At 40.6% G+C, this 27,464-nt stretch overlaps 1 protein-coding gene across 2 annotated transcripts in view; it reads left to right on the top strand.

The window, feature by feature from the left end:
- iqgap2 (IQ motif containing GTPase activating protein 2) overlaps positions 1-27,464 on the top strand; it is a 287,122-nt gene that overhangs the window by 237,313 nt on the left and 22,345 nt on the right. For both annotated transcript variants that reach the window (XM_072257878.1, XM_072257879.1), the window contains exons 31-32: positions 5,522-5,624; positions 9,735-9,876. In XM_072257878.1, coding sequence (XP_072113979.1) covers positions 5,522-5,624; positions 9,735-9,876 — 245 coding nt within the window. The remainder of the gene's footprint in view (positions 1-5,521; positions 5,625-9,734; positions 9,877-27,464) is intronic.

Genomic DNA, 27,464 nt, shown 5'->3' with positions numbered 1-27,464 from the left:
TGAAGACTGGCTGTTATTTTAGTTAATCCATATTTATACCATTCATAATGTCACAATTCAACAATATTTCCTAACAGCACAAGCAATCCAAACAACACTTACATTTCCCACCCATCTGGCTTCACCTGTCACCTTCCAGTTAGCCTCCTTCCTCTCTGCCCACCTTTTTATTTTGGGGTCTTTCCCCTTCTGTCTTAATCCTGAAGAAGGGTCTCGGCCCTAAACGTCGACCATCAATTCATTTCCATAGATGCTGCCTCAGCTGCTGAGTTGCTCTGGCACCCTGTGTGTGTTTTGCTTTGGATTTCCAGCATCTGCAGACTTCCTCCTGTTTATCCATGTTTAGTGAACTGGTTTTTGCTGTGCTTAGTGCCATTTTTTTCAACCTCAGCATTAACCAGACAACACCGTCCATATAGAGACTAAAATTGCTTTATTGTACACTTTCATGCTGCCATTTCCATTAAATAAAGCGATGCATTCAGTTCGGTTCTTTTAGCTGCTCTTGTCTCCGGTGAAAAGTGAAGTCACAAACAAGAGAGAATCTGCCGACGTGGAAATCCAAGCCAAGCATACAAAATGTTGGGGGAACTTGCCTATGAAAAAGTGTATAGTCAACGTTTCGGGCTGAGACCCTTCATCAGGATATGGACATCCACTCTTTCTTGGCATTTGTGAAGTACTTTGATTCACGACCCCTTCAATGGATTGTTTAAAACAAACATTTGACTGAACTTCCAGTTTTCTCTGTAAACTATTCAAAATACAGCTGTTGTGATGACTTCTCTTGTGTTTGACTGCGTGCATCAGCTGGGGGGGGGTGGGTCCCCAAAGCCAGTAAATGTGTGCACACCTGGGACTGCTGCCCATATTTCAGTGTATCTAGCACAAGCCTGTGAACACTCCTATTTTCGCTTTTTTTTGTCAACAGTGGAAGTGAAAAAGTTTGTCTCTATTAGAAATATTTCAAAGAATGTCTAAGTAAGTGCATGTGCTTTCTATGAATTTGCACGAGTCTAAACTCATGAATTGGAATCAGACTTATTATCACTGACCTATGAAGTGAGGCTTGTTTTACAGCAGTACTTTAGTGCAAAAACATAAAAATCTATGGCAACAAAAAAGTGCAAAACAGAGAATAATAAGGTACTGTTTTGGGGGTTTGTGCACTGTTAAGAAATCTAATGTTGGAGGAGAAGGTGATATTCCTATGTTGTTGGGTGTAGGTCTTCACTGTGGGCGAATCACTCCAGGTACAAGCAGATTTTGTTCAATGTGGCTTATGTCAGTTTTCTGTGCACCAGCCAAACCACAGATCTCCTGGCAGCAGGAGTTGGAAGAGCCCAGCAGGATGAGTAGCATCTGCGGGATGAATAGGATGTTTTAGGTCAAAACCCTGCATCACGACTGAACCGAAACACTGACAATTCCTTTCCTCCCACAAGTTCTGTTTGACAGCCTGAGCTCTTCCAGCAGATTGTTTGTTGCTGCAGATTCCAACGTCTGCAGTCTCTTGTGCCTACACAAATCTCTCAATATTCCCATTATGCCCCCTCTCGCGCGCCCCCGACCCCCCCTCGTGTGCCCCCACCCCCTCTGTCGCGTGCTCCCTGTCCTCCAACCCCACCACCCACTCCCAGCATCCAAATTGCATTTGGATGTTTGTATTGTATTTCTAGTTGTATCTGAATATTTTCTTCATATCTGGGTTAAGTTCAAGACCAACTTCATTGGTGATAGAGTTTGTTGGCTCATCTTTTATTTAGCTCAGTAACAGACCCTTCCGGCCCAGTTGCACCACGGTGACCAAATAATCGACTGAACTGTATGTCTGTGGACAATGGGAGGAAACCCGGGTAGCCACAGGAAGAACATGCAAACTCCTTACAGGCAGCATTGGAACTGAACCTGGGTCGCTGGCAATGAAATAGTGTTTTGATAGCCGCTATGCTACCATGCCACCCACATCCAAAGAAATGAATTCGGACATTGGACACTTCTTATTTACTAAACCCCATATACATCTATTGTATGCTTCCATTAATATTTAAATTCCCCCAAAAATGTTACTGTAAGTATACCTGTGCAATTTCTAAATTGACCTGCCTTAATATAAAAGATGCAGTAATTTCACAGGCATAACTGGAGTGAGTGCTTCTGAAATTTAATTCCCTTATTCCTCCTTTTAATACATATATTTTTATTGATTTGGGGTTTCAAGTAAAATACTTCAGAAACTGAAGCATTCAAGATGTTAGTGTAAACCATTAGTAGTCACTGTGCAAAGCTTAAACCTGGTAAGCCGAGACTCTTAGTTTAAATTATAGATAATTAACTTTTAAAAATGTGATTGAACTTTTGGCTTTTCTTGGTTATTTATGTAAGCATTTTTTTGTGGTAAAACTTCTGTTTCTATTCGCTGAACACAGCTTGATCTTCGCAAACTCATTCGTAAGGCCAGTGATGTTGTGGGGATGGAACTGGACTCTCTGACGGTGGTGTCTGAAAAGAGGCTGCTGTCTAAGTTGCATGCCATCTTGGACAATGTCTCCCATCCACTACATAATGTACTGGTTGGGCACAGGAGTATATTCAGCCAGAGACTCATTCCATCGAGATGCAACACAGAGCGTCATGGGAAGTCATTCCTGCCTGTGGCCATCAAACTTTACAACTCCTCCCTTTACAACACTGAGCCAATAGGCTGGTCCTGGACTTATTTCCTGGCATAATTTACATATTACTATTTAATTATTTATGGAGCAACTGTGACGAAAACCAATTTCCCCCGGGATCAATAAAGTATAACTATCTTGTTGCCACTAACTGTGTTGGCATGGAGTTAGTGCAACCTCTGCAAGCACATTCGTGAGCAGATGATTTTCATGAAGATGTGGAAGCTGAAAATAATTGCCAAGATTTGGTGTGTTGAAAAATGTATGAGCAACATAAGAGCATATTGAAGTGGGAGGGAGGGCCTCAGTCTGAAGGTGAGGAATGACTCTCTGGGCCAGATTGAAAAGGTCAGAGTGTCGGGGCTGGAGGAGAGGGTCAGGCCAGTGTTCAGCTCACTGCTTGGCGAGGTTTACTCATCTCTGCGCTGTAGCCTGCCACTAACCACATCGGCTGTGATTGCCTTTGTGGTCGTCATCTCACTTTCGTGAACTTCATTTCTGAATGTTATTTGCTTGCTTTTATTGTTTGCACGATTTGTTTTTTTTTCCTGCACGTTAGGTCATTGTTTTTAATGGGTTAATTTGGGTTTTTTGTTTTGTGGCTGCCTGTAAGGTTGTATAAAGTGTACATAATCTATTATGCACCTTTGAGATTTTTATAATACTATCACCTAAGTGTCTTAAATCTGTTCAGATTGAGATAAATCCAGACTGAGTCTCACTTGATGTAGTTTTAGACCTTAGTTTTTAACCTTCCTGAATGGTTAGTAATTGGCATATGAATTTCAATGCAAGTGTGTTGCGTTTTATTGGGAATCGGAGCAGACTCGATGGGCTGAATGGCATAATTCTGCTCCTATATCTTATGGTGTATGTCTTATAAAGAAATTGAGGCATCCGTTAGTCTTGCGAGACCATGGATCTGCGCCTGGAAAGTCTTCACTTTCCAGGGCGCAGGCCTGGGCAAGGTTGTATGGAAGACCAGCAGTTCCCCATGCTGCAAGTCTCCCCTCTCCATGACACCAATGTTGTCCAGGGGAAGGGCATTTGACCCATACAGCTTGGCATCGGTGTCGTCGCAGAGCACTGTGTGATTAAGTGCCTTGCTCAAGGACACAACACGTTCCCTTGGCTGGGGCTCGAACTCACGACTTTCAGGTTGCTAGTCTACTGCCTTAACCACTTGGCCACGTGCCCACATAAGGAAATATATTATTTGCATTAGAAGAGTTTGTATGGGTTAGAAGAACAGAAGACCTAGGGGCATAGATATACGGATCATATCGGGCATTCAAATAGATTCTGTATTTGTTTTGAACAAAATCATGATAACAGTATGTGAAACACTGCAGTGTTATCATTCTAATGTTAGTAAAGAATAGAGGCACTAAGGGAAGGTGCAAAGTATCAAATAAATCCAGAACTGAGATTGGGTACAGAAAAGAGAAAGCAGATCAAAGCTTGTCTGGGAAAGAGAAGACAAGAGTGACAGCCTGATAGAGATTTTTACACTTCACTGAGTTGGAAATTCAGTTGCTACCACTTTTGTAAGGAAAGCTAAAATTTGAGGCCACAATATAGGATAGTAAGCAAATGTCACTCTCAGAAAAACATTTACCCTAAAGCTATCAGAAATTAGATTTTGCTAATTTAAATACTGGATGGAATGCTGAGGGATGAGAGTTGTGGATAAGTAAATTGCATTGGGTAAACAAGTGAGAGAAAGAACATGGATCATTTGGTGTAAAAGGCCTACAAATTATCAAACACAATTTGTGATACCTTTCAGCAATATGAAAATCAGGAAAAGAAATTGCATGACTTACTGCTTGCAGCCATATACATCTGATCACAACGGATATTGACGTCTTAAAGGAAATTAAGTTTTTGTCATAAAGCAAAGAAAAGATGTCATTAAGCTGGAAAGGGCGCAGAAATGATTCACAAAGATCTTACTGGGACAGGTTGGCTTCAGTTACAAGGAGAGCCTGATTGCTCAAATTAAAATAAAAGTTGGGGCTTTTGTTTTTTAACTGGAGCATCGGAAGTGCTATAAAAATCATGCCAGTTATAGATAAGGTAGAAAGTCTAAACTAGGGTGTGTAAGTTTAAGATAAGAGGGGAAAGATTTAGGAGTGACTCTAACGGGCAACCTTTTCCACACAGAAGGTGTTGAGTATAGGGAAATAGCTGCCAGAGGAACTATAAGAGGAGGGTACCTTTCAGTAACGGTGTTTAAAAGACATTAGGACAGGTTCATGGATCTGAAGTGTTTAAAGGGATATGGGCCAACTGCGGGGAAATAAGACTAACTCAGATGGGTATTTAGATAGCTTGGGCAAGTTTCTGTGTGGGGTAACTATGTGCAACATGCACAAACTGCTAGAAGAACTCAGCAATTCCCAGCCCAAAACCTGGACTGTTTAGTCCCTTGCATGCATGCTGCTGTACTTGCTGGTTCCACCAGCATTTTGTGTGTGTTACCCAAGATTTCCAGCATATGAATAATCCCTTATGTTTGGTATAACTATGGAAAAAGTCCACTCTTCTGGAAGTAACAAGTGAGGAGACAAAGGGAAATTGAAAATCTTGAGGACATTTAATTAAATCCCAAAAAGAAGAACAGCACCTTTTTTGAGAATGCTCAGGACCAAGCAATATATTGACTAGGCAATTGACTTGTGTAATCTTTCTAACTGATTTATTTGCTTTCAGGTAGCAGAGACAGCACATTGGTATTCAGCATGATGTATCTTTAGTTTACTTTATTTCACTGGCTATGAACATTTGAGGATGGGTTAAAATGAAACAGTGGTGATTCATTGTATTTCTTTTTCTTGCAATAGCTGCTGTTAGAGCATCAGGAAGCTATTTCACCAGATCATAATGACCTGTTGCACGAGCTCCTGGAAGGATTGGGAAGTGTACCTGATATTGAAACTTTGATTGGTGAGTAACTTGAGAAATGTCTACAGTATTTAACTTTTTACTTAGAAATGAACTCAATCAGGATGAATGAGGCAATGATTTTTTTTAAAACTGGAAGAGAAATAGAAACAAAAATGGCTCAGATAGCTTTATCCACAATGAAATTTGTGTATTGCATGGTAAGTGTTTTTCCATTTAATTAAAGCAGGAGGACAAAGAAATCTAATTTGCATCTACAGAAATTTTAATTATTCTGTAAATTGGATTAAGAAATAAGACTAGATTTGGAAATTTAACATGCCAACAGCCATATAGCATTATTTGAACACAGTCAAAGGTATATGAGAAAAATAGCTGAATTAACAAATCTGAACTGAGGAACAAAACTGAATTGTCTGTAGAACACAGAACTTCACAAATGTAAAGCTCGAGCACGCGATGTTGGAGAAACTCAGTGGGTCAGGTGGCATCTCTGGAGTGAAATGGTCAATCAAGGCCCTTCACCTGGACTGCCTCTGCAGTCTCTTGTGTCTCCATTAATCATTAACCTAATCTGCTACATGATTTGATCCTAGAAACTTACCGGATATGTGTTTTAAGACACTTTTAAATAAAATGTCTCTGTGACCAAACTTAAACATCGAGTATCAGATTGCACTCTAAACTGGTCCACATTTTTGCCACAGTAGTCAATGGATGCAGTATTGGGTCATGAGTAGTAACAGCCATAGTCACAGAACAAGGCCATTCAGCCCATCAAGTCTGCTCTGCCATTCAATCATAACTGATTTATTTTCCCTTTCAACTCCATTCTCCTGCCTTCTCCCCATCACCTTTGACATGCTTACGAGTCAATAACGTAGCAACAGGCACTTTAAGTATACTGAATGGCTTGGCCTCTGCAGCAAAATGTGGCATTAAATTCCACAGATTCACCACACTCTGGCTAAAGAAATTCCTGCTCAATAGAAGGTGTCCTTCTATTCTGCGGCTGTGCCCTCTGGTCCGAGACCCTCCCACCATTGGAAACATCTCCATATCTGGGCCTTCAGATATTCAATAGGTTTCAATGAGATCCCCCTTCATTCTTCTAAACTCCAATGACCATAGGTTGCCGAATCTAAGTCCTGTCCATCATCTAGTTTGATAGCTCATTCTACCAGTGGAACTGATGATGAAAAGCATTTAAGCTTATAATTTACTAGTTTTAAATAAAATTCTTTTGAATGTGAATTTAACGTATATAAGATAGTAAAAACATCTGTTTTTTTATTTTCTTCCATTGTTTTTATTAATATCAGTTATCTTCACTTTTGTCTTCAGTGAAGATTGACACCATTCAAATGAATGATTATTCCTCCAGTTAGAGTTAGCGTAAAGTTAAGGGATGAAGGATAGCCAAGTGGTCTAAGGCACTGCATTCAATTTGCAGTCTCCTCTGTATGTGTGGTTTCAAATCCCACTTCTATATCTCTAAATAAGTAAAAAATCAAAATCAATTAAAATGTCACATGGCTGCAATGAAAGTTATTTTAAAATTCGTTTGTGCTCTTTTCTCATTCAGCTTGGGGTATTTGCAAATGCAACCACAAACAAAGGAGACACTGCACACATGTTCAAGACCACAAGAAAACACTTTATTAGAAATAGCACAGATGCACAACAGAAAGAAAACCTGAAGTCTAAGATAGTGGCAGTACAGAATTCAAAATAATACTTACCATCCACAACATGAGGAAATCTGCAGATGCTGGAAATCCGAGCAACACACTCAAAATGCTGGAGGAACTCAGCAGAGACCAGGCAGCATCTATGGAAAAAAGCACAGTTGACGTTTCAGGCCGAAACCCTTCAGCAGGACTGGTGGGGAAAAAAAGGTGACTGGGCCTGAAACATTGACTGTGCTTTTTTCCCATAGATGCTGCCTGGCTTACCATCTAGTAAGCAGGCTGATCTCTGCAATGTGGGAGGGAGCTACAGATCCAACAATCTTGCATGCAGCCAGTTTTCTCTCTCCCTAGCTCTGACTCAATATGTTCTAACCTTCTGTGAAGTATTTATCCCTATCTTCTTAGCACTGACGCCAGTCATGCCCTAGCCTGAGACCAAAGTTCTCTCCCACTGCACAAAGAAAGTGCCCCTTTTTAAATCCTGCAAGACTCCTGTAAAGCATAACATAATTATCAATCCATTACTTCTCCATCCCTTGGTGGTACCAGTTGCACCTCCTTATCACTTACGACCTTCAGGCCAGACATATAATTTAGGAAAAGGTAGACAACAGGTCTGTAAGGAGGAAAACGTCATTCATTATATAATCTTTGGGACATGCACTCATGCAGACTATCACATCATCCACAATCTGACACCATTTTGTCTTCGAACTTCCACTTTATTTTGGCACGTACCAAGGAGGAATCGCAATGAACTCTTTCCTTACAATGGTGTAACCAGCACCTCCGTCCAACACCTAGACTTGCCCTGCAGTGATCCAGCATTTCCCTTTGTTTTTCCAGCTAGCTGTTTTTGTGCTAGAGCTCTAGTCTTGCTGTGATTGAATATCAATCTTTTTTGTTAATACTCCTGCAAATTCCTTGATTTTTGCCACATTGAAAAAGATATAAAAGTGGATTTTATTTTTATACTTTGTCCCCATCTCCCAGTTACTCAGGGCTCATGGAGTTTATCGTCCATACTAAACATGACAGTTCTGAGTACCTGTACCAATGGTTTAGAATTTGTACATCTTGCTGCTGATTAGTTGATGCTAATGTGAGATCTCTGCTTTCAGGCGAGTGCTGAGGCACCATACATACAACACATGTAATGGATGGTAATCAGAGAGAGGTTCGAAAATATAGTTACAAAGATTTTTGACTGGAAGATTTAAAAATTAATTGTGCTCAGAATAACTTTTGTGGAGAGGGACTTCGTTTTGCCCCAAATCCAACTTCCAGACCCCTCCCAAAATTGCCCACACTTACATAGACAAAAGCAGGTCTAATTTAAATTTTGTTTTGTTTCTTGGAGCTTATTATTTTCACGTGCACCGCGATAGAGTGAAAAGCTTGTCGTCCCTGCTGTTCAAACAAATCAATTAATTACACACGGCAAGCTAAGATGATGCAGAGTAAAGTGTAACAGCTACAGAGAAAGTACAGTGCAGATAGACAATAAGGTGCAAGATCATAACAAGGTAGAATGTGAAGTCAAGAGTCTATTTTGTCGTTCTGGGGAGCCATTCAATAATTTCAGCACGGCAGGATAGAATCTGTTCTTGAACTTGATGGTATGTGCTTTGCAGCCTTTGTATCTTCTGCCCGATGGGAGAGAGGAGAAGAGAGGATGCCTGTGTGGGTGGGGTCTTTGATTAGGCTGGCTGCTTTACTGAGGCAGCAAAAAGTATAGACAGTCCATAGAAGGGAAGTTGGTTCCTGTGACATGCTGAGCTGTGTCCGCAGCTGTTTACAATTTTAATACCAAACCTTCAGTTCAGATCAGATGGGCTACTTTCTATGGTGCAGCAATAGAAATTAGTAAGGATCAACATGGACATACCAAATGATACCAGGCAGAGGTATTAGTGAGCTTTCTTGGCCATGGCTGGACCCAGGCAGGCTATTGTGATGTTTAGTCTTCAGAACTTGAAGCTCTCAACCTTAGCACTATTGATATAGACAGAAACAATGTGCACTGCTCGTTCCTGAAGTCAGTATTCAACTTTTTTTGTTTGGTTTTGCTGATACTGAGGAAAAGTTAGGGTTGTTTGTAACTGAAATGGCATCTGGGCACATTTTTAAAACCATTGTCTGGAAATGTGTTACCATTACAAGTTTAAAGCTATTTGCTTAATTTTTTGGTGGGGGAGTGGGTTATGATATGGCCTTTTGGTTAGATCCCTGAAATTACATACTTTGTGTTCAGATGTCAGCCATGATTATATGGGATGGTGGGACAGGCTTGAGGTGTCAGCTGCTCTACTCCTGTTTTTATTTTCTTGTGTTCTATGTCTAGACACCTGATTTCCCTTTTTTTCCCCACAATCTATCTCTGGGAATAGTCCAAGCAGAATAATGAATCCAGAGAGCATCAGCTTCTGAGTAAAACTAAACACAATTTCTTTCCTGCCAGGGGAAGGAGCTGTTGACCCAAATGACCCCAACAAAGAAAATGTACTTTCTCAACTTGCCAAGACAGAAGTCTCACTCACCCTGACCAGCAAGGTTGAACTGCAAGGGGGGAATGACACAGACATGAAGAGTTTGATGATAAAGTAAGTTTTGTCCAAGAGTAACTCACTTTCCACTTTTGCATTCTAACTTATACCATCAGTGATAAAAGAATTTGTCACCATACTAACTGCAAAATAGTCATCAAAGAGCATAATACTGTTCCTCTTTTTGACAATTGCACATCATGGTATCAAAGGGCCCATTGCCTACCGACTGGATGCTTGTGCTCTTTCCTCAGCTCCAGTTGAACCATGCCCTTAATTAGCTGTTGCTTGCTATGTGTATTTGCATTTCATTTTTACGTTGTAATTAATTTCCTTGGAAATTAGTTGTATTTACAGTCCTATATTTTAGTTTTATTCCCCTACTGGAAGTTAAGCACCAACCAGATCTGTCAGTGTAGGTTTCAACCAGTACATAAGAACCCAGAAAGCTTGGTGGCAATTCTCAGCTTGGTTAACTGGAATTAATGCTTTGACTATTTATCGATCATTTTGTTCAATGTTAAGCAGTGTTTTTTGTGAGTGGGGGCAGCTGATTGGGTAATGAAAGGGCTGGGGCATTAGCAGAATTATGCATGTATAACAACACGCACAGAGTGTTTGATTAACTGGCGAATGTTGCTCATTTTGGGCCAAATTGTTTTTGACCCTCCTCTGAGTCACAGAAGTATTTAATTTACTGAAACCATCTTCAAAGATTGAGATTCCTTTCTGTACCAAGTTCCCCAAAAGCCTGCAGGCCCTCGTTGACTATCTTATATTTACGGTTTCATTTATTCATGGGCTGTGAGCTCTACAGGCTGAGCCAGCACCAAATTGCCAATTCTGCAGCTGCTTGGCTCCTATTGTTCTGCCGACTTTGCCACTGTGCCAATGGGTGAGGAGTTGGGTCATAGATCATAATAAGACCATAAGGCATGGCAGCAGGATTAAGTCACTCGGCCCATCAATTCTGCTCTGCCGTTCAATTCCAGTTGCCCTTAGGAAGGAGCCTCAATGAGTTGCTCCTGCAGACAGTGCAATCTGCTGCCTTCAGTTGTGGAATGAGTGAATGATTGTTCTGTGGTTAGAGGTTTTTTTTATGTTATTGAAGCCACATTCACCCAAGCAAATGGGGAGTATCAATCGCACTCCTGACATGAGACTGACATAAATGGTGGAGTTATATAGCGCAGGATTCTGAGCTTCTGACCTACACTTGTAGCCACATAACAAGGCAATATAATTTAATCTAACCACAATCTATCATCACAGCTGATGACTTTCACCTCCATTTTCTTTAATCTATGGTTTATTTCCATAGGAGCATACCACCTATGTCGCAGAATTCTGTTGCACAAAATATAGCCTTTCTCTAAATCGGTTTCATCAGAGCATAGAACACTGAATAATTTTCCGGAAAGCAGACATTTTTGTAGATCCTTTACAGGGCATTCCATTCTACTTCCACACACTGAGCATTGCAGAATGGCAGCGTTCCAAAATGATTCAAAAACTGTTTGGTTGTACGTCCCCCACCTCGGAATTGCAGAGGTCCGGGTTGGCTTAATGAATAGAGTGTCTAAGCTTGTCTAATTCGTACATTCAAAAAAATACCGATGGGAAATGAAAACAAAGTGCTGGAGACACTAAGCAGATCAGGCAGCAACGATTTATGTTCAGATCTGGATCCTTCAGACAGAAAACAGAACTAAAAACTAAAAACCTCTTGTAAATTTTCTGTCTCCACTCCCATGCTCTCCCCTTGTAAATAACGGAACCTCTGTGTCACGGCAATATCCTGATATATGATCCATCAGTTATCAATTTATGTCCGTAGAAATGAGGATGACCTTTCTGAGCAAACTAAACCAAAAGGTGCACTGTAATTCTGAAAAGCTGTGAGGATCTGTGTGAAGTTAGCATAATTTACCACTGGCAGAATTTGAACATTGAACCTCCTACTAGTGCTTTGTATCAGTGTGTCCAGTTCATAGAAACCCTACAGCACAACACAGGCCCTTTGGCCCACAAAGTTGTGCCCAACATGGCCTTACCTTAGAAATTACCTAGGCTTCCTTATAGCCCTCTATTTTTCTAAGCTCCATTTACCTATCCAGGAGTTTCTTAAAAGACCTTATCGTTTCCATCTCCACCACCACCGCCGACTGCCCATTCCATGTACTCACCACTCTCTGCGTTTAAAAAAAACTTACCCCTGACATCTCCTCTGAACCTACTTCCAAGCACCTTAAAACTATGCCCTTTCATGTGAGCCATTTGAGCCCTGGGAAAAAGCCTCTGACTATCCACACGATCAATGCCTCTCATTATCTTGTACACCTTTATCAGGTCACCTCTCATCCTCCATCACTCCAAGGAGAAAAGACCGAGTTCATGCAACCTATTCTCATAAGGCATGCTCCCCAATCCAGGCAACAAGCTTCTAAGTCTCCTCTGCACCCTTTCTATGGTTTCCACATCCTTTCTGTAGTGAGGCGACCAGGATTAAGCACAGTACTCCAAGTGGGGTCTGACCAGGGTCCTATATAGCTGCAACATTACCTCTCGGCTCTTAAACTCAATCCACGATTGATGAAGACCAGTGCACCGTTTGCTTTCTGAAGCACAGACTCAATCTGCACAGCAGCTTTGAGTGTCTTATGGACTCGGACCCCAAAATCCCTCCGATCCTCCACTCTGCCAAGAGTCTTACCATTAATGCTATATTCTGCCATCATATTTGACCTACCAAAATGAATCACCTCACACATATCTGCGTTGACGTCCATCTGCCACTTCTCAGCCCAGTCTTGCATTCTATCAATGTCCTGCTGTAACCTCTGACAGCCCTCCACACTATCCACAAAACCCCAAACTTTGTGTCTTCAGCAAATTTACTAACCCAACCCTCCACTTCCTCATCCAGGTCATTTATAAATATCATGAAGAGTAGGGGGTCCCAGAACAGATCCCTGAGGCACACCACTGGTCACCGGCCTCCGTGCAGAATATGACCCGTCTACAACCACTCTTTACTTTCTTGGGCAAGCCAGTTCTGGATATACAAAGAAATATCCCCTTGGATCCCATGCCACCTTACTTTCTCAATAAGCCTTGCATGGGGTATCTTATCAAATGCCTTGCTGAAATCCATATACACTACATCTACTGATCTACCTTCATCAATGTGTTTAGTCACATCCTCAAAAAATTCAATCAGGCTCGTAAGGCATAACCTGCCTTTGACAAAGCCATGCTGACTATTCCTAATCATATTATGCCTTTCCAAATGTTCATATATCCTGCCTCTCAGGAACTTCTCAGTCAACTTACCAACCACTGAAGTAAGACTCACTGGTCTACAATTTCCTGGGCTATCTCTATTCCCTTTCTTGAATAAGGGAGCAACATCTGCAACTCTCCAATCCTCCAGAACCTCTCCCATCCTCATTGATGATGCAAAGATCATTGCCAGAGGCGCAGCAATCTCCTCCCTCTCTTCCCATGGAAGCCTGGGGTACATCCCGTCCGGTCCCAGTGTCTTATCCAACTCAATGCTTTCCAAAAGCTCCATCACACCCTCTTCCTTAACATCTACATGCTCTAGCTTTTCAGTCCGCTGCAAGTCATCCCTACAATCACCAAGATCCTTTTCCGTAGTGAATACTGAAGCAAAGTATTCATTAAGAACCTCTGCTATCTCCTCCGGTTCCATACACACTTTTCCACTGTCACACTTGATTGGTCCTATTCTCTCACGTCTTATCCTCTTGCTCTTCACGTACTTGTAGAATGCCTTAGGGTTTTCCTTAATCCTGTCCGCCAAGGCCTTCTCATGGCTCCTTCTGGCTCTCCTAATTTCATTCTTCAGCTCCTTCCTGCTAGCCTTATAATCGTCTAGGTCTCTATCATTACCTAGCTTTTTGAACCTTTCGTAAGCTCTTCTTTTCTTCTTGACTAGATTTACAACAGCCTTTGTGCACCATGGATCTTATACCCTATCATCCTTTCCATGTCTCATTGAAACATACCTACGCAGAACCCCACGCAAATATCCCCTGAACATTTGCCACATTTCTTCCATACGTTTCCCTGAGAACATCTGTTTCCAATTTATGCTTCTAAGTTCCTGCCTGATAGCCTCATATTTCCCCTTACTCTAATTAAACACTTTCCTAACTTGTCTGTTCCTATCTCTCTCCAATGCTATGGTAAAGGAGATAGAATTGTGATCACTATCTCCAAAATGCTCTCCAACTGACAGACCTGATACCTGATCAGGTTCATTTCCCAATACCAGTTCAAGTACAGCCTCTCTTCTTGTAGCCATATCTACATATTGTATCAAGAAACCTTCCTGAACACACCTAATAAACATCCTATCTAAACCCCTCACTCTAGGGAGATGCCAATCAATATTTGGGAAATTTAAATCTCCCACCACAACAACCCTGTAATTATTACTCCTTTCCAGAGTCTGTCTCCCTGGCTGCTCCTCAATGTTACTATTGGGTGGTCTATTAAAAACACCCAGTAGAGTTATTGACCCCTTCCTATTCCCAACTTCCACCCACAGAGACTCCATAGACAACCCCTCCATGACTTCCTCCTTTTCTGCAGCTGTGACACTATCTCTGATCAACAGTGCCACGCCCCCAACTCTTTTGCCTTCCTCCCTGTCCTTTCTGAAACATCTAAAGCCTGGCACTTGAAGTAGCCATTCCTGCCCCTGCACCATCCAAGTCTCTGTAATGGCCACAACATCATAGCTCCAAGTGATGATCCATGCTCTAAGCTCATCCACTTTGTTCATAATACTCCTTGCATTAAAACAGACACATCTCAAACCATTGGTCTGAGAGCGTCCCTTCTCTATCACCTGCCTATCCTCCCTCTCGCACTGTCTCCAAGCTTTCTCTATTTGTGAGCCAACCACCCCCTTCCTCCGTCTCTTCAGTTCACTTCCCACCCCCAAGTAATTCTATTTTAATCTCCCCCCAATAGCCTTTGCAAACCTCCCCGCCAGGATATTGGTCTCCCTAGGATTCAAGTGCAACCCGTTCTTTTTGTACAGGTCCCACCTGCCCCAAAAGAGGTCCCAATGATCCAGAAATCTGAATCCCTGCCCCCTGCTCCAATCCCTCAGCCACGCATTTATCCTCCACCTCATTCTATTCCTATACTCACTGTCACATGGCACAGGCAGGATTCCCGAGATTATTACCTTTTGAGATCCTGCTTCTCAACTTCCTTCCTAGCTCCCTTCCTAATTCCCTGTAGTCTGCTTTCAGAACCTCCTCCCTTTTCCTACCTATGTCGTTGGTACCAATATGTACCATGACCTCTGGCTGTTCTCCTTCCCACTTCAGGATATCGTGGATGCAATCAGAAACATCCCACACCCTGGCACCTGGGAGGCAAACTAGCATCTGCGTATCTTTCCTGCGTCCACAGAATCGCCTGCCTGACCTCCTAACTGTGGGGTCCCCTATCACTGCTGCCATTCTCTTCCTTTCTCTACCCTTCTGAGCCACAGGGCCAGACTCTGTGCCAGAGGCACGGCCACTGTTGCTTCCCTCAGGTAGGCTGTCCCCCCAACAGTACTCAAACAGGAGTACTTATTGTTAAGGATGGCAGCCACTGGGGTACTCTCTAGCCTCTGACTCTTGCCCTTCCCTGTTCTGACTGTTACCCACTTCTCTGTCTCCTGAGGCCCCGGAGTGACTCCCTCCCTATAGCTTCTCTCTGTCACCTCCTTGCAAAGGTCGTCGAGCTGCAGCTCCAGTTCCCTAACGCAGTCCCTAAGGAGTTGCAGCTCAATGCACCTGGTGCAGATGTGGCCATCCGGGAGGCTGGGAGTCTCCAGGACCTCTCACGTTTGACACCAAGCACAGAAAACCAACCTCACACATATACTTCCTGTCTGTAGTCTGCACAGGCAACTTACCTCGCCTCGACCTGTTATCATTATACAATGAACAGTATCATTTAAATGGAGAAAATAAATGATGGAAACCACAAAACAAAGGTATTTATGCACAAACCACAAAGCTAGTACTCAAGTGTAGGGTGGGCTGATAGGATGATAGCCTTTAGTTCAAGAGGTTTGGACTATCAAAGTAAAAAAAAGGACAATGGGACAAAGCACTGGCAAGACCATATCTAAATTACTATGATCAGTTTTTGTCCCCATGTTTAAGGAAATGTATTATTTCATTGGATATCAGTCGGGTAAGGTATGCTTGCATGATCCAGGAATGGAAGGAATGTCCTATGAGAGGATGCAATGGGTTTATGAAACTTCGGAGTTTAGAAGGAGATATGATCTGATTGAAATACAAGTAAAACACGTTTCCTCCAAATGGAGAGTCCAGAGCCAGTGGGCAATGTCCAAATAATGATGCACCATTTTAAGATTAAAATGAGGAAGAATTTCATCCCCTGAGGGATATGAGTCTTTCAAACTCCTTGCCACCAAGAAATGCAAGGGCAATGTCCTTAGCCCCAGTTAAAGCTGAGATAAATCCATTTCTCATCACTAAGGGAATCGAAGGTAATAGGAAAGTGGACTTGAGAAATATTGGCTCAGCCGTGATCCTGTTGAATGGAAGGGTAGGTTCAAGAGACTGAATGATCCATCTCTGCTCCTTGTTTTCGTAATGACTGAATTCAGTACTTAGCGTACTTAGGTGTTAGCGTCAACTGCTATAGCTAATTAAAATGAAATGTACTTTATTAGGTTCTTGAACCTTGGACTGTAAAATCAAATTGCCAATGAGTAATCAGAGTATAGGCGGAATTGGAATTGGTATATTATTGCCACGTATCAAAATACAGTGTAAAGCTTGTCTAGCTTACTGTTCATACAGATCAAATCATTACATGATGCATTGTGGTAGAATAAGGTAAAAACATCAACAGAGTTCAGAATAAAAGGTATCAGCTACAGAAAAAGTGCAGTGCAGGTGAATAATAAGGTGTAAGATCACAAGACATGCTTTGACGTGTTGTACATTCAGAGATGCCTTTCTGCACACCACCATTGTAACGCAACGTTGTTATTTGAGTTACTGTCACCTTCCTGTCAGTTTGAATCAGTCTGGCTATTTTCTTCTGACCTCTCTCATTAACAAAACGTTTTTGCCCACAGAACTGCTATCTCACTGGATGGTTTTTGTTTATTGCACCGTTCCCTGTAATCTCTAGAGACTGTTGTGTGTGAAAATCCCAGGAGATCAGCTGTTTCTGCAATACTGAGCTCTTTCTCAGATACCGCGTCTGGCACCAATAATCATTCCACAGTCAAAGTAATTTAGATCACATATCTTCCCCCATTCTGATGCTTGCTTTTGAAGAGCAACTGAACCTCTTGAGCATATCTGCATGCTTTTATGCTTTGAATTGCTGCCACACAATTGGCTGATTGGATATTTGCATTAACTGAGCAGGTGTAACGGGTACCTGATAAAATGGTCACTGATTGTATGTCAACAGCTGCTCAATTAGTCTCACACCAAAAGGTTCACACTTCTTTCACATTTTCTGTCAGGCTTGTGGCTATCTTCTCCACCTTTTTAATCATTTCACCTCTACTTGCTGGAATGTTGTATGTGATTTACCAGTAATTTGCCAGAAATGCCTTCCCCACAAGATTTCCTGTCATCTTCTCCCAAGCTTTTAAATACTTGTTGAAAGATTTTCTAAATGAGGGTTGTGAAATCACAGAGAGAAAGCAAATTGTTCCCAATGTGACTAGCTGTTCATTGCTAAATATTCTGCTGCCAGATTGAAATGGGTTTAGCTCAGATTAAGATCACTTAACACTCAATTTTTTCAGTACCTTTTTAATATGGTTCATGATATATTTCCTCCATGTAGTATAAATGTTTGTTTTTACGTTCTCCTGGGGTCAAGTACTTTAGTAGCACAATCATTATTTTGCTTAATAAGTCGATGGAAGATTTTTCACACTTTCTGAGTACAAGTTTGGATCAGTTACAATTTAGTGCTTCATGCATAGGTAACATGTTTCTGATGCACAGGGCATTTCACTTGTACTGCTTTGTGCATGAGTCAGTATACTGCACATTTTTTTTCTTTTTAAATCTTTTTATTAAATTAGTACACAAAAGGTAAAACATATAGCAACCAATACATTGTAACAATATGAATATACAAGTAATATTAATACAAAAAAAATGCAAACAACGTAAGTTATTTATAAAATGACAAGGTAATGTAGTTGTATACTAATTTTCCATATATATCGATAAAGGAGAAAAAAAACAAAAAAAAACCCAAAAAAAACCTACCATGCAACTAACCTACAAAGCAAAGCAAAGCAATGGGCTAACTAGGTACAAAGTAGACTTAAACAGCTTAAACAATCACGTCCTCAAACCCGACCTCCACTAATAACAGATAAAATCCACAAAGGGGGTGTATGTATGATCAGAGAGAAAAAAAAGTTACATTAAATGAAAATATTGAATAAAAGATCTCCAGGTCTGTTCAAATTTAACTGAAGTATCATAAAGATTACTTCTGATTTTTTCCAAATTTAGACAAAGTATCGTTTGAGAGAAACAAAAAAACGTAGTTGGGGCATTAATCTCCTTCCAATGTTGTAGAATACATCTTTCCGCCATTAAAGTAAGAAATGTAATTATTCTACGCACTGAGGGGGGTAAATTATTAGAAGTTTTAGGTAATCCAAAGATAGCAGTAATAGGATGGGGAGAAATATCACTATTCAAAACCTTTGAGATAATATTAAAAATGTCTTTCCAAAAAGTTTCCAGAGTAGGACAAGACCAAAACATGTGAGTCAAGGAAGCTATCTCCCCATGACATCTATCACAAAGGGGATTAATATGAGGGTAAAAATGAGCTAATTTATCTTTAGACATATGTGCTCTATGGACAACTTTAAATTGAATTAAGGAGTGTTTGGAACAGATAGAGGAAGTATTGACTAGTTGTAAAATATGAGCCCAGTCATCCGCCAGGATAGTAAGGCCCAATTCCTTTTCCCAGTCAGTCCTAATCTTATCAAATGGAGATATCCTAGTATACTGCACGTCTAGTGTGACATGTAACCCAGAGCAGATAAGAATGGAACTAGGTGAAATATTATGACAATCTGATAGTTTCATGATTATTATTTATATTTTTAAGTAAGATTTGTCATTTGCATTGCCAACCAACCTACCCAAGGATGTACATGCAGGCAAACTGCAAGTCTCAGCTTCATAGCATGCCCACAATGACAAAAATCAACAACACAGAATGCAATATAAGAGAACATACCAAGCAACTATTGGAAAGCAGTGAAACAAGCCCTGTTCCTCCTTCCTTAATACCTAACCAAACATGCATATACAAGGTCCCCTTACCCCAGGAAAGGTAGTCTTCCACCTCCAGCATGCTCGTGGTTTCGCAGACGCTGGTCCCAACTTATCCAGAGGCCTTGCAGAGATTTGCAGCTCCCAGCCATTAGGCCTTGACTTCTAGATTTCAGGTCAAACTTCGAGCTCCAATCCAGACCTTTGGGCTTCGATTTCCAGTATCAACCCAGGACTCTCAGATGATGATGGATGAGAGCCCGAACCCCAGTCTTGCCGATGACGCAGCCCTTAATGCCTTCAGTGGTCTGTCAGCCCATCATCCAAGCACACCCCCGCTCTTAGCCTTTGAACATGAAGTGAAGACTTTTGCTCCAGCCTGTTCTCTATTACCCCACATCCATGTCCCTAAACCCTAACCCTAACTTCTCTCTCTGTCCCCAAAACCATTTCTATGATCTTAAGGAATAAACCTTAAAGAAAAATTGTCTGAGCCTCGACCTCAATGGAGACCACAGCTTGACACCATCTTGAAAAAAGTAGCTTGGACTTTTCCATGAAACTGCTGAAATAGTAAATGTTATTTTGCAAATTCCAATGGAGGCTTTCTGTACACCATGTCTTTCACTTTGTAGTTCCAAGATAAGTCAGCTTTTATTGTCTAATCTGCACTTCTACTGGAAATCCTGTCATATCATAACACTGTTCTCTAAGATGCAGGCCATCTTAGAACACTGATGTAGGTAGGGAAAATGTCTTCGAGGGCAGTCCTTAATGGTTTCTGTGAGATGATTTGTTAACTTGATTTTCTTCAAACATCTGTTTCCAATGAAGTTTGTTTATCGTACGTTATGCTGGATTTAATTTGCTAAATGTTCCTGTTCCAATAACTCGGATCTTGCTCACATTTTTAAGGAAGGAATTGAGGGGGCACAGACCTGGACAGAATACTAGCGTGAATTTGCAGAAATTGCATTTTGTCTGAATCTGAAAAACAGTCTATAGTTTTCAAAGTATTTTTAGGATCAAGGGTTAAGGGTATATCATTAATATAAGACTTGAAAATACTAGCGACATTCCTATGCATTTATGTATCACTGAGTCAGTAATAGTCTTGGGAGGTTCAGCTGTCTGTGTAATGAAAATAATTGCTGGTTCAAACCAGTTATATTTGTAAAGGAAACAAGACAAGAACAGCAGAAAATATTCAGCATGTCAGGCAATGTGCATTTAGACACAAAAAAATAGACAATTACCAAATAGTGCATTTTTTTAAAAAAAAAGAATAATGAGGTAGTGTTCATGGGTTTGTGGACTGTTCAGAAATCTGATGATGGAAGGGAAGAAGTTGTTTCTAGAACTTTGAATGTGTGTCTTTGTGCCCCTGTACTTCCTCCCTGATGGAGTAATCTGAAGAGGCATGCCCTGGTTGGTGAGGATACTATGTGATTAATGCCACCTTCTTGAGAGGCCACCACTTGAAGATGTCCTGGAATGTGGGGTCCGCTGTGCCTGTGATGGAGTTGACTGAATCTGCATCCCTTTGAGGCCTCTTGTGATCCTGTCTGCTGGAGCCACCAGACCAGGCTGTGATGCAACCTGTCAGAATGCTCTCCATCGTATATTTGTAGAAATTTGCAAGAGTCACAAACCTCCGCAAACTTCTAACAATTTGGAGCCACTGGCGTGTCGTCTTCGTGATTGCATTAATGTGTTGGGCCCAGGAGAGACCTTCTGAGATATTGACACTCAGGAACTTAAAGCTGCTCACCCTTTCCACTGTTGACCCCTCAATGTGGACGTGTGTGTGTGCACTCCCAACCCACCCCTTCCTGAAGTTCACAATCTGTTCCTTGGTCTTATTAACATTATGAGTGAAGTTGTTATTGTGACACCACTCAGCCAGCCAAACTAACACACACACGTATGCCTCCTTGTCCTCATGTGACATTTGATCAGCTATAGCTGTGTCATCTACAAATTTATAGAAGGCATTTAAGCTGTGTTTAGCCACACGGTAACAAGTGTAAAGAAAGTAGAATAGGGAGCTAAGCATGCATCCTGGAGGTGCAGTGTGTTGATTGTCAGTAAGGAAGATGTGTTATTACTGATTTGCACTGACTGTGGTCTCCCAGATGCAGCAAGTATAGAGGTCCAGGTTCTGAAGCTTTGTGATTAGTACTGAGGAATGATGGCATTGGACACTGAATAAACACTGGCCTGAAGTATGTTTTGCCATTTTCTAGGTGCACTAACATAGAGAAAACCATCTTTAACATTCCTGATAAACTGTTGTGTTGAAAGGAACTGCTGGTGATGTTCTTCCTCCAGGGCGATTTAGCTCTGACTTTCTGTGCCTGTTTTGCAAAGTAGAAGTCTAAGGCAAGCCAGGGGTCAGACCTTATCATGTATGATCTAGGTGGTGTAAGCCCCAATATATTTGAATGACGCCCCTAACCCTAACCTTGATTAAATAGAGTAAGCAAGTAGTTTATTCTTTAAAAAATTATTCGATGGTCTGTATGTATCTGAGCTGAAGGAGCTAATTTCATGCTGTATATATCTGTGATTTTACAGCATTCATTAAAATTAATTAAATAATTAATTTATTGGACATAATTTAAATTTTTTTTTCACTTGTTTGAGTTTAAATTTCCTGAAATGTGATTATCTTTATTTATTAGAAACATTTAAAATTTCTCAAAGGATATTGACTGCAGCAAGCCAAAAATTATTTTAAAATGCCTAATTTTACCTTGCCCTGGGGTTAAGTGAGCTAGGGCTGTTCTCTTTGGCAGGAGGAGGTTGAGAAGTGACTTCATAGAGATGTTTAGGTTGAGAGGCATCAATAAGAGTGGACAGTCGATGCCTTTTTCCAGGGTGATAATGGCCAACCGGAGGAGCATCTGCTTAAGATGTTTAGGGGAGATATTCAAGGTAGGTTTTTGCATGAAGAGTAGTTAGCAAGGAAGGAAGGCACTGGAGGGAGTGGTGGTAGAGGATGATACAATAGGGGCAGTTATGAAATTTTGACTGTTACGTTTAAGATTTTTTTGAATGTTAGAAAAATGGAGGGTTATGGGCTATATAGGAGGGAAAGATTAGATTGATTTTTGAGTAGGTTTAAGAACAACATTGTGGGCCAGTAACCCATAATATGCTGTATCGAGAATCTGTCTTGGGTCCAGTGTACAGCTGTCATCACAAAGAAGTTTGCAAAGATTTGGCATGTCATCTAAAACTTTGACAACTTCTATAAATGCACAGTGGAAAATGTACTGATTGGGTGCATCAAAGCCTGGCATGAAAATTCCAATGTGCTTGAATGGAAAAGCCAACAGAAAGTGGTGGACACAGCCCAGTCCATCACTGGTAAAGTCCTCCCCACCCCTGAGCACCTCTACAATGAGCACCCAACATCAACAACCCACACCATCCAGGCTATGGTCTCTTCTCACCGCTGCCATCAGGAAGGAAGTACAGGAGCCTCAGGACCCACACCACCAGGGTCAGGGACAGTTAGCAGCCTTCAACCATCAGACCACTGAACCAGAAGAGTTAACGTCACTCAACTCTACAATGAGTTGATTCCACAACCTGTGGACTCACTTTCAAGGACTCTAAAACACATGTTCTCAATATTTATTTATTTTTTATAATTTTGGTTTTATTTTTTTTAATTTGCATATGCTGTCTTTTGTATATTGATTGTCCGTCTTTATTGTGAAAGTTTTTTTATTGATTCTATTGCAGTTCTTTGTATTTATTGTGAATGTCCACAAGAAAATGAATCTCAGGGTTGTATAGTACCTATAAAAAGAACTCACTCCCACTGGAAGTTTTCATGTTTTATTGTTTTACAACATTGAGTCACAGTGGATTTAATTAGGCTTTTTTGACACTGATCAACAGAAATAGCCCCTTTCACGTCAAAGTGAAAATAGATCTCTACAAAATGATTTTAAATTAGTTACAAGTATAAAACACAAAATAATTAATTGCATAAGTATTCACCTCTTTCAAGTCAGTATTTAGTAGATGCCTCTTTGGCAGCAATTACAGCCTTGAGTCTGTGTGGATAGGTCTCCATCAACTTTGCACATCTGGACACTACAATTTTTCCCCATTCTTCTTTACCAAACTACTAAAACTGTCAGATTGCATGGGGATTGTCAGTGAACAGTCCTTTTGAAGTCCAGGCACAAATTCTCAATTGGATTGAAGTCTGGACTCTGACTTGGCCACTCCAGGACATTAACTTTGTTGTTTTTAAGACATTCCTGTGTAGCTTTGGTTTTATGCTTGGTGTCATTGCCTTGCTGGAAGACAAATCTATTCCCAAGTCGTAGTTCTCTTGCAGACTGCTTCAGGTTTTCTTCCAGGATTTCCCTGTATTTTGCTGCATTCATTTTACCGTCTACCTTCACAAGCCTTCCAGGGCCTGCTGCAGTGAAGCATCCCCACAGCATGATGCTTCATGGTAGGGATGGTGTGCTTTTGATAATGTGTGGCTTTCGGCTTACACCAAACACTGCATTTAGTCTGATGGCTAAAATGCCCAGTTTTAGTTTCATCAGACCATAGAACTCTAGCCGGGATTTCATGTGAGTTTTTTTTTCCAACAGTGGCTTTCTCTTTGCCACTCTCCCATAAAGCTGTGACTGGTGGAGCACCCGGGCAACAGTTGTATGTGCACCCTCTCCCATCCTAGTCACTGAAGCTCCTAACTCCTCCAGAGTTGTCATGGGTCTCTTTGTGGCCTCCCTCACTAGTCCCCTTCCTGCACAGTCGCTCAGTTTTTGAGGACAGCCTGTTCTAGGCAGATTTACAGCTGTACCATATTCTTTCCATTTCTTGCTGGTTGAACTGTAGTCCAAGGGATATTCAGTGACTTGGAAATGTTCTTGTACCCATCTCCTGACCTGTGCTTTTCAATAACCTTTTGCGGTACTGCCTGGAGTGTTTTTTTGTCTTTGTGGTGTGGTTTTTGTCAGGATACTGACTCACCAGCAGTTGAACCTTCCAGATTCAGGTGTATTTTTATTAGAATCAGCTGCACAGGGGTCTCCAAAAACAGATTTCCATTTAGCTAATGATGTGACTTCTAAAACCAATTGGCTGCACCAGTGATGACTTGGTGTGTAAGGGGGGTGAATACTTTATGCAATCAATTATTTTGTGTTTTATGTTTGTAATTAATTTAGATCACTTTGTAGACATGTTCTCACTTTGACACAAAAGAGTCTTTTTCTGTTGATTGGTATCAAAAAAGCCAAATTAAATCCACTGTGATTCAATGTTCTAAAACAATAAAATATGAAAACTTCCAAGGAGGGTAAATACTTTTTACAGGCACTGTATATGCTACCAAAGTAATTTTTTAATTTTTTGTCAAGAAAGCAAACCATCATTTCTAATTCCTCAAAAGTCTTAAGTAAATGCGACACATTCCCATTGACCTTCATTAATTTTTATAAATGCACCGTACAAAGCATCCTAGCTGGATAGTATATACATATACTTTGATAGTGCAGTTACTTTGATCTTTGAATGTTTGTTCTGTTATATGTTTCTTTTAATCAAAAAAAGGATGTTCCTCAATGATTAAATCTGGGGAAATGAAAATGACTAAAGCAGTAAATTGTATACCCAGTGGCTACCATATTTTTCAACACTATTTTATGTTTCATTTTTATTACATTTATGTGTCATCACTTTTTATATTTGCATTTTGCAGATGATAGTTGAGCTATGGTTGATGAACATTAACATTTTAATTCATATGTAGCTGCTGTTTTTTCCCTTTTTCTGCTTGAAACCGTATAATTTTTATATTAAAGTGGAGAAGTATATAGTATCCAGGAAATAACTGAAGGATGGTATTTTTAAATTATGATATTACAATGTATGAACCAAATACTAACTTTATTACCGATAGAAGTGTGATCAGTGAATGTCATTGAAATTATCATGATTGGTTGGTTTCATTGTGTTGAATGCATCAGCAGAAAATTGACTTAAAATTTGGAATTTTTATTTTTATTGTCATGTGTCAAGAAAGCAAACCATCATTTCTAATTCCTCAAAAGTCTTAAGTAAATACGACACATTCCCATTGACCTTCATTAATTTTTATAAATGCACCGTACAAAGCATCCTAGCTGGATGCACAGTTTGGTATGAAAGCCACTCTGGCCAACAATGCAAGAAATTATAGAGAAATCTGGATGCTGTCCATTTCATCATGAAAAATAACCTCCCCTCCACCCCTTCTGAGATACAGTGGAAAAACTTCATTTTGCATCATTCCAAACATAAATACCTGGAGGTAGTACCAAGGGAAAGGTAATAGCAGAACACAGAACATTGTGTTGCAGAGAAAGTGAAGTGCAGTTGGACAAATAAGATGCAAAGACCATGAGAAGATAGGGTTTAGAAATCAAGCGTTAATCTTTATTGCACGAGTCTATTCCAGAGTTTTCTGATAGCAAGATAGAAGCTGTCCTTGAGTCGGGTGGCTTGTGCTCACAGTCTGTTGTATCTTCTGCCCCACAGCAGAGAGGAGAAAAGTGAGTGGCTAGGCTGTGAGGAATTCTTGATGATATTGTCTACTTTCTTAAGGCAGCAGAAAGCGTAGACAGAGTGGATGGAAAGGAGACTGTTTTTAATAATGAAAAGAACAGCATCCAGATTTCTCTTAATTTCTCGCAGTTTTGGCCAGAGAGGTTGCCATTACCAAACTGTGCATCTAGATAGGATGCTTTGAACTGTGCATCTAGATAGGATGCTTTGTACAGTGCATCTATAAAGATTGGTGAAGCGCTGTAGGAAAGTGTCAAATTTACTTAGCCTTCTGAGGAACTAGAAATGCTGATGTGGAGTCCATGTGGTTGGACCAAGACACGCCATTGGTGATACTGACACCTCGGAACTTGAAGCTTTCAACTTTCTCCACCTTTGTGTGTATCCCACATGCTTGCTGGAGTCAAGGACCAGCTCTTTTACTGATACCAAGGGAAGGGAAAATGTAATTGATGCCTTCAATCTAATGGCAATTCAGCTAAATATTTATGATAAATTGCGACATAAAATAACAGAAATACTCCATTACCTTCCATGGTGAGAACAAGTAAATCAGTGTTTCATGTTGTGCCTTCATCAAAATTGGCCAGAGATGTGTACAAAACTGTTCTCCTTTGCTTTTCTATTCACCTATGGGTTTGCCATTAATTTATTCTGTTCTAGGTTTGCAGAATCTGACGAGTTTTATGTTTGAAAGTGTAAATGAATTTTAGTTTCATTGATCCTGTGTGTTTTAATAGCTACTCCTGAGTCTTATTTATGTCAAAAATAGATGAAGCAAATCAAATCAAGCATTTATATAGAGTTAGTATTTATATTCTGGAAACGTACAAGTGTTGCTTACCATTTTCAGCTTTTGGCTGCTTTCTTTTTCTCAGTACTTCTAGGGCTAAGTTCACTGGGACATAAAGGCTCTGTTTTACTGCAGCGTTTCCAGAAAGTAGGGATGATATTTAAACAGGGGAGGCTCAAACCATTCAAAGAAAAAGGCAGCATTTTGTAGATTTTTATTTTAAAATGTTTGAGTAGCAGCATTTGAGATTATAAAACTCTATCATTTACCTGGGTCATTCTTTAAAAAGATTTTTTGTTTTAAAAATATGAATTCTACCTGTAACTTTTAGAAACAGGATCCCCAATATTTAGGAATAGGTAAGAATCTGATTTATTATCACCCTTATGTGATGTGAAATTTGTTATTTTCTGGCAGCATTACAATGCAAGGAGAAATAATGACTATAAATTTTAAAATGAGTGCATTAAAAAGCAATAATGATGAGACTTTTAAAGTTGTAAAGCATGTACAGTGAAATGCGTCAATTGCGCCAACAATCAACGTAGTCTGAGGATGTTTTGGGAGCAGCCCGCAGGTTTTGTCATGCTTTTGGCCTACAACTTACTAACCCTTAACCCTTAGTAACCTGTATGCTTTTGGGATGACGTGGTTTTCATGGACCATCTAGAAATCTGATGTTGGAGAGGAAGAAGCTGTTTCTGAATTATTGAGTGTGGGTCTTCAGCCTCCTCTACACCAACCTCCTCCCTGAAAACGATAATGAGAAGAGGATATGTCCCAGGTGATGAGGATCTTAATGATTGATGCTGCTTCCACTTCGAAGTACTCCTTCTGGAAGATGACCTTGATGGTGGGGAGGGTCGTGCCCATGATGAAGCTGGTTGTGTCTACAAACCTCTGCAGTTTCCTGTGATCCCATGCTT

The sequence above is a fragment of the Mobula birostris genome, chromosome 5 (assembly GCF_030028105.1).
Source record: "Mobula birostris isolate sMobBir1 chromosome 5, sMobBir1.hap1, whole genome shotgun sequence".
NCBI classification, from domain to species: domain Eukaryota; kingdom Metazoa; phylum Chordata; class Chondrichthyes; order Myliobatiformes; family Myliobatidae; genus Mobula; species Mobula birostris.
This window is presented reverse-complemented; position numbering and strand designations above follow the sequence as displayed.